A 12,367-nucleotide genomic window follows, 5' to 3' on the forward strand; every position below is an offset into this window, starting at 1 on the left:
GTGACGGGCTGGGTCAGGCCGGTAGGGGGGCTGCGTCCAGCAATGTTCACGGCCACCACTCTGAAGTTGATCTTCTCCGCGGTGGGGAGGTTGCGGACTGTGTAAATCTGTCTCTCCACCAGCTCAGTGTTCGCCACCACCCACTCCGTGTCTAGGACCAAAAGAAAGGGAAACAGACTGAGGTGGAAGCGATAAAGGAGTTTTGACCGTGTTATACGTTATACGTGTTATAAGGTTTGCCCATGATAAATTCGGTTTTACAATGACAAAGTAGGTTTTACCAGGATAAATGAGATTTGGCAGTGATAAATGAGGTACAGTATGGCAGAGATAAATAGGTTTTGACAGTGTGATAAATAAGGTTTGACCATGAATGAGGTTTGACAGCGATGAATGGGGTTCGACAGTGTGATAAATGAGGTTTGACCTTGAACGAGGTGTGACAGTTATGAATGGGGTTTGACAGTGATGAATGAGGGTTGACAGTGATGAATGAGGTTTGACAGTGATAAATGAGGTTTGACAGTGATAAATGAGGTTTGACAGTGATAAATTAGATTTGACAAAGATATATAAAGTTTGACAATGATAGACATTGGCGTTTGACACAGGGCGTAGGAAACTGACCGTTTTGGTAGCTATGTTACCACAACTTGTAATACACAACAAATTCATGTTTTTGGACAACATTTATTTCATGCCATTGTTGAACTGACACAAATCTGTGTCTAGACACAGCTAGGCCTAATTGAAATTCCCATTCAAAAGGGATAATTTTCTTAACAGTCTTATTTTGTCTCACACCCTCACCTCCCTCCTTGCAGTACTCAATAACGTATCCGTCCAAGCCTCCGGCACCGATCTTCTCAGGGGCCAGCCACTTCAGGGTACATGTGGTGTCTGTGACATCATGCACCTTGAGGCCCAGAGGCTCACTGGTTGCAGCTGTGTTGGGAAGAGAAGGAGACAAAAGACACGGAGGGAGATACGAGATAGACACAGAGACAGAAAGAGAAAGAGAGAGAGAAAGAAAGAAGACACAAAAGACAGAGGCAGTGAGGGAGACAAAACGACTGAAAGTGAGGGTGGACAATACTGAGCAATCCAGGAAGATGCGAGAGACAACCAATAGTGACAGGGAGAAAATGATGAGATCCGTTTGAGACTCCACCCACCGATGGGCATGAAGGGTTTGGAGTTGAGGCTGGGCTGGGACATGCCAATGCCGTTGACGGCGTACACTCTCATCTCGTAGAACACGCCCTCAATCATCCTCTTGGCTTCGTACGTCACCCCCTCGTACACGTCAAAGTTGAGCTTCGTCCACCTGGTGGAGCCCTTCTTCTTCCTCTCCATGAGATAGCCTGAATGAGAGAGAGGAAGAGAATGAGTGACCCATCCATCCATCCATCCACCCACCACATTGTTCTGTTACTAAAAGGGGTTACTCATGTTTTTAACATTAAAGTATTTCAGTATTTAAAAACCATGAAAAAATCTTGACTGTACCTGTGACTGGGACGCCTCCGTCGAACTTGGGTGGCTCCCAGACCATGGTGGCACAGTCTTCTCCCACCGAGGTACACTTTACATTCTCAGGGCAGTCAGGCACATCAACAATCTTGACCAACAGATGAGCCTTGTCCTCTCCGGCAGGGTTGGTGACAATGATGGAGTAGTTGCCCTCATCCTCTCTCTCCGCCCCCTCTATGACGAAGCAGCTCAGGTCCTTCCGGTTCTCCGTCCTCACACGCCCCTCCACAGCTGTGATTGCCTAAGAGACAAGAAATCAAAACACGGCCACGAGCAAAAGTATGTTAGCCTAAAAACAAGGTTTGTTTGGTTTCATGAATATGTCAATTGATTAAAGGTATATAGTATCTGTATATACATGTAAACCATACCAGAAACACTCAAGACCAAGGAATTAGGAATTAGCAACTGACTTCCACACATATTTATATGAATTACTACAGGAAGTGCCTACCGTGTCTCCCTTTGCCCAGACGACAGTGGGAGGAGGCTCTCCAGAGATCTCCACATCCAGGCGCAACTTGTTGCCAGCCACCACAATGATGGTGTTCTGGGAAACCATGTTGCCGGTGGTGTCTAGATGGATCTTGGGTGGGTCTTTATACACAAGGCAAATAACGGTGTGAATGTAAATGTAAATGTTTGACTATTATATCTACAGTATATTGATAATTAATGTACACACACACACACACATACATACATACATATACACAGTGCATTCGGGAAAGAATTCAGACCCCTTGACTTTTACCACATTTGGAGACAGGATTGGGTCAAAGCACAGATCTGGGGAAGGGTACCAAAACATTTCTGCAGCATTGAAGGTCCCCAAGAACACAGTGGTCTCCATCATTCTTAAATGGAAGAAGTTTGGAACCACCAAGACACTTCATAAAACTGTCCGCTCGGCCAAACTGAGCAATCGAGGGAGAAGGGCCTTGGTCAGGGAAGTGACCAAGAACCCGATGGTCACACTGACAGAGCTCCAGAGTTCCTCTGTGGAGATGGGAGAACCTTCCAGAAGGGCAACTACAGTATGTCTGCAGCACTCCACCAATCGGGCCTTTATGGTAGAGTGGCTGGATGGAAGCCATTCCTCAGTAAAAGGCACATGAAAGCCTGCTTGGAATTTGCCAAAAGGCACCTAAAGACTCTCAGACCATGAGAAACAAGATTTTCTGGTCTGATAAAACCAAGATTGAACTATTTGGACTGAATGCCAAGCGTCACTTCTGGAGGAAACCTGGCACCATCCCTACGGTGAAGCATGGTGGTGGCAGCATCATGCTGTGGAGATGTTTTTCAGCAACAGGGACTGGGAGACTAGTCAGGATCGAGGGAAAGATGAACAGAGCAAAGTACAGGGAGATCCTTGATGAAAACCTGCTCCAGAGTGTTCAGGACCTCAGACTGGGGCGAAGGTTCACCTTCCAACAGGACAACAACCCTAAGCACACAGCCAAGACAACGAAGGAGTGGCTTCGGGACAAGTCTCTGAATGTCCTTGAGTGGTCCAGCCAGAGCCCGGACTTGAACCTGATCGAACATCTCTGGAGAGACCTAATCCCCATCCAACCTGACAGAGCTTGAGAGGCTCTGCAAAGAAGAATGGGAGGAACTCCCCAAATACAGGTGTTCCAAGCTTGTAGTGTCGTACCCAAGAAGACTCGAGGCTGTAATCGCTGCCAAAGGTTTTTCAACAAAGTACTGAGTAAAGGGTCTGAATACTTATGTAAATATCATATTTCAGTTTTGTATTTTTAATACATTTGCAAACATTTTTAAAAGCATGTTTTTGCTTTGTCATTATGGGGTATTTTGTGTAGATTGATGAAGAAAAAAAAGTATTTTATCAATTTTAGAATAAGGCTGTAACGTAACAAAAAATTGAAAAAGTCAAGGGGTCTGAATACTTTCCGAATGCACTGTACATTGATATATTACATATATTGATGTGAATCAATACTTATGACATTATGTTTATAGCAGTAATTTAGAAAACCTACCTTGGCGGGGGACATAGTCGATCTTAATTTCTGTTGAAAGGAAGACAAAATTGATTTATTCATATGTGACTTGAACTGATGTTAAGGGACTTGATTTCCATTTAAATAGTATGTATAGGCATGATGTAAATTTCTCCAAAGTTGGTGAATTTGTCATTTTAAAAAATCGAGATATTTTTCGCATCTTTTCTCTCCCTTTCTCTCACCCAGGAAGTTGAGTTTTGCGGACAGTGAGAGGGCATATCCGTCTGGGATAAACGTATAGTCTCCAGCGTCGTCGGGCTTCACGTCGTCTATGGTAAGCCGATGGATTCTAAAACACATTAAGGATGAGGAAGTTGAGATAATTGCCACATTCTAGTTCAATAGCGAATTACACAGTCACAGCTCCTCGTCATTCTAGAATACAATACATACTGAAAATAAAAGACAGACAGTCCATGTGGTTACATATGACCATAACACATTCTGTAGGTAAAACATAAATCAGAAGTTGATAAAAAAAAATTATTACAATCTAAAGTCACTTGACATGTAACCTGTCCCCACGTCTCTCCCGTCCCGTACCTTCCGATGTGGGTCAGCTTGATGCGACTGCTGGGCAGCACCTCCACGCCATCTTTGAGCCATTTCCCTGTCACCTTCTCATCAGACACCTCACACTTGAACATGGCCTGGTCCTCGGCCTTCACCGTCAGGTCAGCGATGTTCTGCAACACCTCCAGTTCTTTCTCTGAGGGGGGGGGGGGGGAAATAGGGAGAGGGCAGAGTGAGAGAGACAGGGATAGAGAGGAAAGCGAGAGGAACGAAAGAGAATGCGGAGAGAGAGAGAGAGACAGGGAGAGAAGGAGAGGGAAAAGTGAGAGGATACCCAAACTAGCATACCACGACATCACAACAAAAATCCACCGCAGATATAGAACTGAATTTGAATCAACATGAAGACTGAAAAATATGTCTCATCTTTTCCCGAGAACAAAGAATGGTACCTTCAACTTCCAGCTCTCCTTTGGTTCGCCCGCCGTTGGTGAAGCACCAGTACATTCCAATGTCATCCAGCGTAGCCTCTTGGATGATGAGCATGTGCTTCAACCCGTCCTTCTTAAAGCGGTACTTATGGGAGTCCCTGGAGAGTTCTTGGTCCTCAAACATCCTGAGGAGTGAGAGTAGGTGATAGAAACACCTGAGTGAATTGTGAAGACACTAGGAACATAAAATGGTTCAGGCCTTCCAAGCTGAACTTACTTTCCTTTTTATTTAACTTTGAGGTCAGTACTATAAAGTATACATTTTTACTACACCGTTTCTTAGTTAACACCATGTAAATAGCATAAAGATACCAGATTAAAGGGGACTGTAAAATAAAGCATTACTGAAAGGTTTACTGACCAGTTAACGTGTGCTCCCTCCACAGACACCTCCACCTCAAACTCCACTCTCTCTCCCACCACCACGTGGTAATCATCCAGCAGCTTGGTGATGGTGACCGGGGGCTCTGGAGAGGACAACAGCAAGAAGACACCATTTTCATGTTCCTTAACACTGGGACAGTATTGTAAGTGCAGTGTAAAAAGCATTGTGTTTATTTCTTGGTACATTGGCTACACGGTGTCCCTCAGGGGAAAAGTCGTTTTGAAAAATGTGTGACAGTGAGCGTACACAACTGCAAATATTTTTGTAATATATTTTTTTTTACATCTTTTTGTTTTATGATTATTGTCGTTATATGGATACTGGATGATTCTCATGGTCAAAGTTGAATTGCAAAAAAAGATGACTATGTAAATGGGAGTCATCTCGTTAAATAAAGGATGCATGGGTAACACTTTACAATAAAGGTACACTTTATGATACATGGCATCAACAAATCACAACTCCACACTCTTAGAAAGAAGGGGTTCCAAAAGGGTTCTTCGGCGGTCCCCATAAGAGAACCCTTTGAAGAACCCTTTTTGGTTCCAGGTAGAACCATTTTGGGTTCCATGTTGAAACCTCTGTGGGAAGGGTTCTACCTTGAACCAAAAGGATTCAACCTGGAACCAAAAAGTGTTCTTCAAAGGGTTCTCCTACGGGGACAGTCGAAGAACCCTTTTAGGTTCTAAATAGTAACTTTTGAGTGTAGACGAGTGAGAACAAGGCGTACCTTTGACAAACACCTCTGTGAAGGACTTCTCGTCCCCAATCACACACTCGTACGCAGCGTCGTCAGCCAGGCTACACTTGTTGATGGTGAGCGTCCTGATGTTGCCAATTGATTCTACGATGTACCTGGTGCACAGATAGACAAACGGACAAACGGACGAACGGATGGACAGAGACAGCATTGTAAATGAATGTCGTTTCACATTCTCCGAAAGACAGTTTATAAGACATGTATGAGCAGCATGTCAACTTGAATAAAATGGCAATCTACAGTTTTATGAAAGTGATTGACCTATCGTTTGTTTAGAAGAACTAACGCATGGGTTATTTTAGTCTTCTAAAGTTGTTGCCCATTTTTCTTGTACCGCAATAAATCTCATAGTTCACACTAGGGATAGACAAAAAAAGAAAAACGTAAAAAAGAAAGAATAGAAGAGTATTAAGTTAAGAGTTAGCTAAGAGTACTAAGTAATCAGAGGTGACGTACAGTAAAGGTTACCAAACTGTCACGAGGCCACAAGTAAACAACTATGACCATTAAATTGAGCCATGTCCATGATAATGATTCAGACCTGACTTTGTACATGAGCAAGGATTTTTCTGAATAGAAGACACTTTGGCGGGCAGCCCAAGTGTTTTTTCGGGCTGCTTAAGTCCAAACAGTTTTTAGTGTAAACTTAAACGACTAATCAGATACAAAGTATGTAGAAAAGATAATGGACCAATCCATTTTCTTTATAATATCATCTTTCAGAACTAACAATCACCAAAATAAAAGTAAAAATTAAAAACTATGAATTCAGCACTATTGATTTTGTTATGTTTGAGCAAAAGAACACAGCATTAGCCATGGCAAAATGCATAGAATTTCAGGAAATTCACTTTAAAACTGCAGCATTTTCTCTCGGCTCCATGGAGAAATGTGTAGAATTGCAGGAAATTGGCTTAAAAATGCCAAAAAATGTCTCTACACTGCCAAGATTGGGGCTTCAAAAATTGTGGCAAAAATATTCCGATTTTTAAAAAAAACATGAGGCGTTTATGCGCAGGGAATAATATGACTTGTCAACATGATTTGTTGGCCACTGAGAAGCTGATTATGGCTTCCTATAAATAAAATGTGTTGATGGCAGCGCAATTTAGAATGATGGAGTTGTGGAGAGATAATTTTAGAGAGCTATTTTCCAGCACTGCCGGTCAAGTCCAGGAGACGCGGAGAACACCATCTTAGCTTGCGGTAAATCAGATAGGGCCAACTGTGCAATTAATCACATATCTGGCATTGCTACAGAGAGAGAAGACTCTGCTCTACCAATGCATTCCAGAGAGAAGACAAAAATAGATAGGCCTACATTGCCTTTTGATGGAGATTGTTCAATGGAAGGCTTACATGATACAAAACGTCTCGTCAAAAAATATACAGTATATTGTTGACTGAATATGCCAAGATGAACGTAAACAAACAACCTGGTGAGTTTGCTTGTGGTGTTTTGGGTTAAGTCACGTTAACTCATTACTAGGAAACAGTCACATAGCCTATAGCTTCCTCACGTAAATTGACTTTTTTGAATCTATTTTGTAAATCTCCATTAGTGGCCATCTCCATGAATAGCCATTGCACTTCTTTCGCTTCCCCTTGCTAGTATTACGTCAGTAAGTTATGGCCACATCCTAACAGGAGATGAACGTGATTCGCTTATTGACATCAGTCATTTCTGCAAAGGTTCCAGCTACGCCGTCATTTCTCAAGTTGGGGTTCGGCCCTCAGTCATGATATGTTCTAACCATAATGACCCTCACCGAGCCTCGGCCTCCCAGTAACCTCTTCTAGGATGTGTGTGTGTTTGATAGTGTGTGTATCTGTATTTGTGTGTTTATTTGTGTGCGTACTTGGCTGATGATTTTATCTCCTGACCGTTCTTCAACCATTTGACCTGGGCATTTGGGTCAACCACTTCCACCTGCAGTACGATTTTCTTGCCCTTATCCACAGAGTAGGCAGACTCCATTCTCGTTAGGAAAGCTGCATGGGAAACAGAGAGCATGACATTGGTTGCAATTGTTGTAAGATTGGCAAGATACTACTGTTTGTTTGAGAAACTTTGAGAAACTTTTTTTTGTATTTCCCCTCTCCATCTTACCGTCGCTGTGCTTGGGCTCAACAGTCTTCATCTTCTTCAGTCGCTTGAGCAGACCCCTCAGGTCTGTAATGCCGTACTCAAAAGCAATCTTCTCATACTCGCTGGGTTGAGCGTTCTTCAGGATTTCCCACACGTCTGCCTTCTCCTCATCTACGACTGGCTTCTTCTTCCTGTGGGTGAAAGATGGAAGGATGAGGCAGGGAAGGAAGCGAGAGGGCCCGAGATGAAGAGAGAGAACAAAGGGAGAGGCTACCTCGTCAACAATGCAAAAATCTATCAAATCAATAGTCATTCCATCTCTCAGTTTTCCATTTAATATGACTGTTACAAATGAATGACTCGTTCCAGCACGTTCTATCATACTATCCAATCAACTTTGTACGCGTAATCTAAAGGATAGGCTACATGAAGGAATGTACTGTATACTGCAAATGGATGTAGCATTCAAAAAAATTATGCAGCCTAAAAACAATAATAATGTAATCATATATGCATTTTTGATCCCTGGAATGTGGTCGGTGATCCCTGATCCCTGGAATGTGGTCGGTGATCCCTGATCCCTGGTACTTTATGTGATCCCTACATATGGCACACAATGTTAACACTGCTCACTTCTTGGTAGCTTTCAGCAAAGCACTGAAATCCAAACTGCCTTCATCCTCTCCAGCATCCCTAATTAGAGAAAGACAGGACACAAAATACACTGTCATTCTAGATTAAGCGATGGACATTATATCTTTGCTGAAATGCAGTCAAACACGTTACGGATAGCACTCAATCATACACGTACACAGGTGTGCACGCACACACACACACACACACACACACACACACACACACACACACACACACACACACACACACACACACACACACACACACACACACACACACACACACACACACACACACACACACACACACACACACACACACACACACACACACAAAGAAATACTAATAAGCTCAAAACATGAATAGAAATGCTTACGTTCTTTTGAATGCGGACATAATATCGTGTTCCTCCTCAATATGCACAGCTGGAATAAGAGGGATTGCATAAAGAACACATATGGGTTACAGTAGCGTGCACCTAGATGCTAAACTGATTACACGTTTACATTTGAGTCATTTACCAGACGCTCTTATTCAGAGCGACTTACAGGAGCAATTAGGGTTAAATGCCGTGCTCAACGACAGATCTTTCACCTATTCGGTTTGGGGTTTCAAATCAGCAACCTTTCGGTTACTTGCCCAACGCTATTAACGGCAAGGCTACCTGCCACACTTGTAATACCCCCTATCTTATGTTAAGAACCTTTGATTGTGCATTCATTGGAGTTGAACACATGTTTCGATACATCAGATAATGATAGGCTCACTGTCTAGTCATTTTAACTAACATTTAATCCAATAGCAAAAAATACATTATAGAATCTTCTGTTCTTTTGGAAATGCTGAAGAGAAGAAATAATAGATGGTAAACAACATTTTCCATTCAGTATTTAGGTATAACTTGACATGAATCATTTTTTAAGTGTATGGGTGATACATCATCACTTCCTGACAAAGGCAATGATGCCTTCTGCTCTACAGAACATACCAAAACAATAAGCCTTTAACTTCAAGAGTGCCTTGGGTCCCTTGAGGCAGTGGTTCTCAAACGTCTTCTCAAAAACCCCCAGTCGTTCCATGTATTTCATCCATTTCAAAGGTTGCACACTGAATGACTCAACTCATCACCAAGCCTTATAGATGAATCAGATGTGATGGTAGTTCGGGGCTACAAAGTGTATCGGGGGTCCCTGAGGAGAGGTTTGAGAACCCCTGCCTTAAGGAGACAGTGGTCAGTGTTCCTAAAATGTCCCACTCACCCTCCACAGAGATGTCAAAAGCGCTGCTGTCGCACTTGTCTTTGGACGTGACCTCACACCTGTAGGCCCCAGCGTCACCAGGGACCACCTTGATTATCTTCATGTCCCAGGTGTAGATCTAAGTGGAGTAGAACATTTAAGGGTGTGTGTGTGTGTGTGTGTGTGTGTGTGTGTGTGTGTGTGTGTGTGTGTGTGTGTGTGTGTGTGTGTGTGTGTGTGTGTGTGTGTGTGTGTGTGTGTGTGTGTGTGTGTGTGTGTGAGAGAGAGAGAGAGAGAGAGAGAGAGTTAGCGAGTGGTTGAGTGTACGTGTGTGCGTGAGAGAGAGAGAGAGAGAGAGAGAGAGTGAGAGTGAGAGTGAGAGAGAGAGAGAGAGAGAGAGAGAGAGAGAGAGAGAGAGAGAGAGAGAGAGAGAGAGAGAGAGAGAGAGAGAGAGAGAGAGAAAGAAAGAAAGAAAGAAAGAAAGAATTAAGCAATGGGCAGAGAGAGAGAGAGAGAGTGGGGGGGATTGGTGATGCATAGAACATTCACTCACTTTTGTCCTCCACTCATCCAGCCAAACCCACCCACTTGCACAGACCTACCTTTGTGGCTCTGTCAAAAGTCTCTTTGAACTGCATGTGTTTTCCTGCTTTGCTGCCCAGGTCCAGCCACTTCCCCTTCAGCCATTTAATGGTGGGTTTCCTTGTTAGTGTAGTAGAGTCCACTTTGGCAGTAAACAGAATGTCCGTACCTGCCATTCACAATCAACACTCAGAAAGCCAGTAAAGGAATAGAATTTGGCAATTTTCTATTTGTATGCGTTCCTATACCAAAGTTCCTACAGTACAGCTGAATTGTGTAAACTTCAGGTCAACAGGTTGGTAAAAGTACATGACAGAATTAGGCCTACTGTAGTATTTATTTACAGCAAATAACTACTCAGTTTAACAAAACCCTACGTGAATACAAAGTAGTAAGACACATTGGTATTTGCACGCTAGGATGTAGCTAGTATTAGTCAACTGCCAGTGTTGTTTGTATAACCTGTTATGGCAACCGTAGTCTCGGGGTGCTGAAGAAACAGTCCTGTAATCTCCTGTGACTGATGGGCCCCTGATGGGTGTGAGGGTAGAGATGAGAACACACTTCCAAACACACACACATACACATTAACGCACACAAACACACACACATACACATTAACGCACACAAACACACACACATACACAATAACGCACACAAACACACGCGCACTCACAGATGTAGGATCTTAATTTGATCACTCTTTTGTTTGCTGAGAATTGTCCTGCTCCTGCACAGCAGGAAATGCATACTTGTAGTGCATTTGAGTTTTTAAAAAGGCTTCCGTAGTTTGCAATTTCCATTGAAATATCTGAATTTATTTGCCCTAACGAAAACTATATCAACCCCTGTACAAATGTTAATTTAGTATAATCCACATAATAATTCAAGTTTCCTGTCGCTACAGGATTATCTTCCTGCTGTAGCAAACGCATTAAGATCCTACATCTGGACACACAAGGAAGCAAGCAAAAGGAAGGAACCTGGTCTCACACCTTTTTCTTTTTACATACACTATCGGTCAAAAAGTTTTAGAACACCTACCCATTCAAGGGTTTTTCTTTATTTTTACTATTTTCTACATTGTAGAATAATAGTGAAGACATCAAAACTATGAAATAACACATATGGAATCATGTAGTAACCAAAAAAGCGTTAAACAAATCAAAATATATTTTATATTTAAGATTCTTCAAAGTAGCCATTTGGATACCTCTTGAAACACAAACACACACACATGTACATAGACACACAAGGAAGCAGCCTGGTCTCACACCTTTTTTCGTAACATATGCATGTTTTGAACAATCATAACACACATTTTTGGATGAGCACTAATCCATTGTTTGGATACATCTTGTAACACACACACATTCAAATACATACACACATCCAGCAAGATCATAATACTGTAAACCCATATTAACTGTGCAGGAATGTTACCAGAATAATCAATAGCACTGAAACAATTGTGAAAATCGAGTCCTAGAAATCAAGATACTGGACTGGACCACAGTCTTTCGACCGTAACAGACATCGGAGGAAACGTTTCTTGTACCGTTTTACTTCTTATCTTGCTGGTTCTGCCTGGGTCTCTAAATAAAGTGAACCAGTTGATGTATTATTATTAACAGATTCACTGTTTCACAACTTCCAGAATTAGAATGCTATTCGCTCAAGTAATCAAGATGTTTGTCGTCAAGATCTATGATTCCCCCCCCCCCCCCCCCACAACTATGTGTTTGAGCAATCGAGTGTTCAGGTAGGCTACTTTACTACAATATTACAAAAAGTTGGTAAGACTTTATAATAGTGTGGGCACCAATATCGATAATTCAGTATGATTTCGATATCATTGGATATCGATATGAGCAAGGCATATCGTGATATTCGTTTATCCTTGAGCAATAAGGCCCAAAGGGTGTGGTGTATGGCAGTACCACTGCTAAGGATTGTTCTTAGGCACAGTACAAAGTGGAATGCCTGGACACAACCCTTAGCCATGGTATATTGGCCATATACCACAAAACCCAGAGGTGCCTTATTGCTACTAACATATTAAAACAATAACTAACATATTTTCATTAAAAACTTGATTTTGAAAGGT

General features: G+C 42.3%; 1 protein-coding gene across 2 annotated transcripts in view; it reads right to left on the minus strand.

Moving 5' to 3' along the window:
* LOC139570419 (myosin-binding protein C, fast-type-like) overlaps window positions 1–12,367 on the minus strand; it is a 50,360-nt gene that overhangs the window by 5,515 nt on the left and 32,478 nt on the right. For both annotated transcript variants that reach the window (XM_071392276.1, XM_071392275.1), the window contains 18 exons: window positions 10,723–10,791; window positions 10,281–10,429; window positions 9,700–9,817; window positions 8,817–8,865; window positions 8,438–8,497; window positions 7,826–7,995; window positions 7,575–7,707; window positions 5,686–5,810; window positions 4,932–5,037; window positions 4,532–4,695; window positions 4,110–4,275; window positions 3,749–3,855; window positions 3,543–3,572; window positions 1,988–2,130; window positions 1,510–1,774; window positions 1,176–1,364; window positions 811–945; window positions 1–151 (listed from right to left, as the gene is read on the minus strand). The exon at window positions 1–151 is cut by the window's left edge and continues 17 nt beyond it. In XM_071392276.1, coding sequence (XP_071248377.1) covers window positions 1–151; window positions 811–945; window positions 1,176–1,364; window positions 1,510–1,774; window positions 1,988–2,130; window positions 3,543–3,572; window positions 3,749–3,855; window positions 4,110–4,275; window positions 4,532–4,695; window positions 4,932–5,037; window positions 5,686–5,810; window positions 7,575–7,707; window positions 7,826–7,995; window positions 8,438–8,497; window positions 8,817–8,865; window positions 9,700–9,817; window positions 10,281–10,429; window positions 10,723–10,791 — 2,329 coding nt within the window. The remainder of the gene's footprint in view (window positions 152–810; window positions 946–1,175; window positions 1,365–1,509; window positions 1,775–1,987; window positions 2,131–3,542; window positions 3,573–3,748; window positions 3,856–4,109; window positions 4,276–4,531; window positions 4,696–4,931; window positions 5,038–5,685; window positions 5,811–7,574; window positions 7,708–7,825; window positions 7,996–8,437; window positions 8,498–8,816; window positions 8,866–9,699; window positions 9,818–10,280; window positions 10,430–10,722; window positions 10,792–12,367) is intronic.

The sequence above is a fragment of the Salvelinus alpinus genome, chromosome 3 (genome assembly GCF_045679555.1).
Source record: "Salvelinus alpinus chromosome 3, SLU_Salpinus.1, whole genome shotgun sequence".
Taxonomy (NCBI): Eukaryota; Metazoa; Chordata; class Actinopteri; order Salmoniformes; family Salmonidae; genus Salvelinus; species Salvelinus alpinus.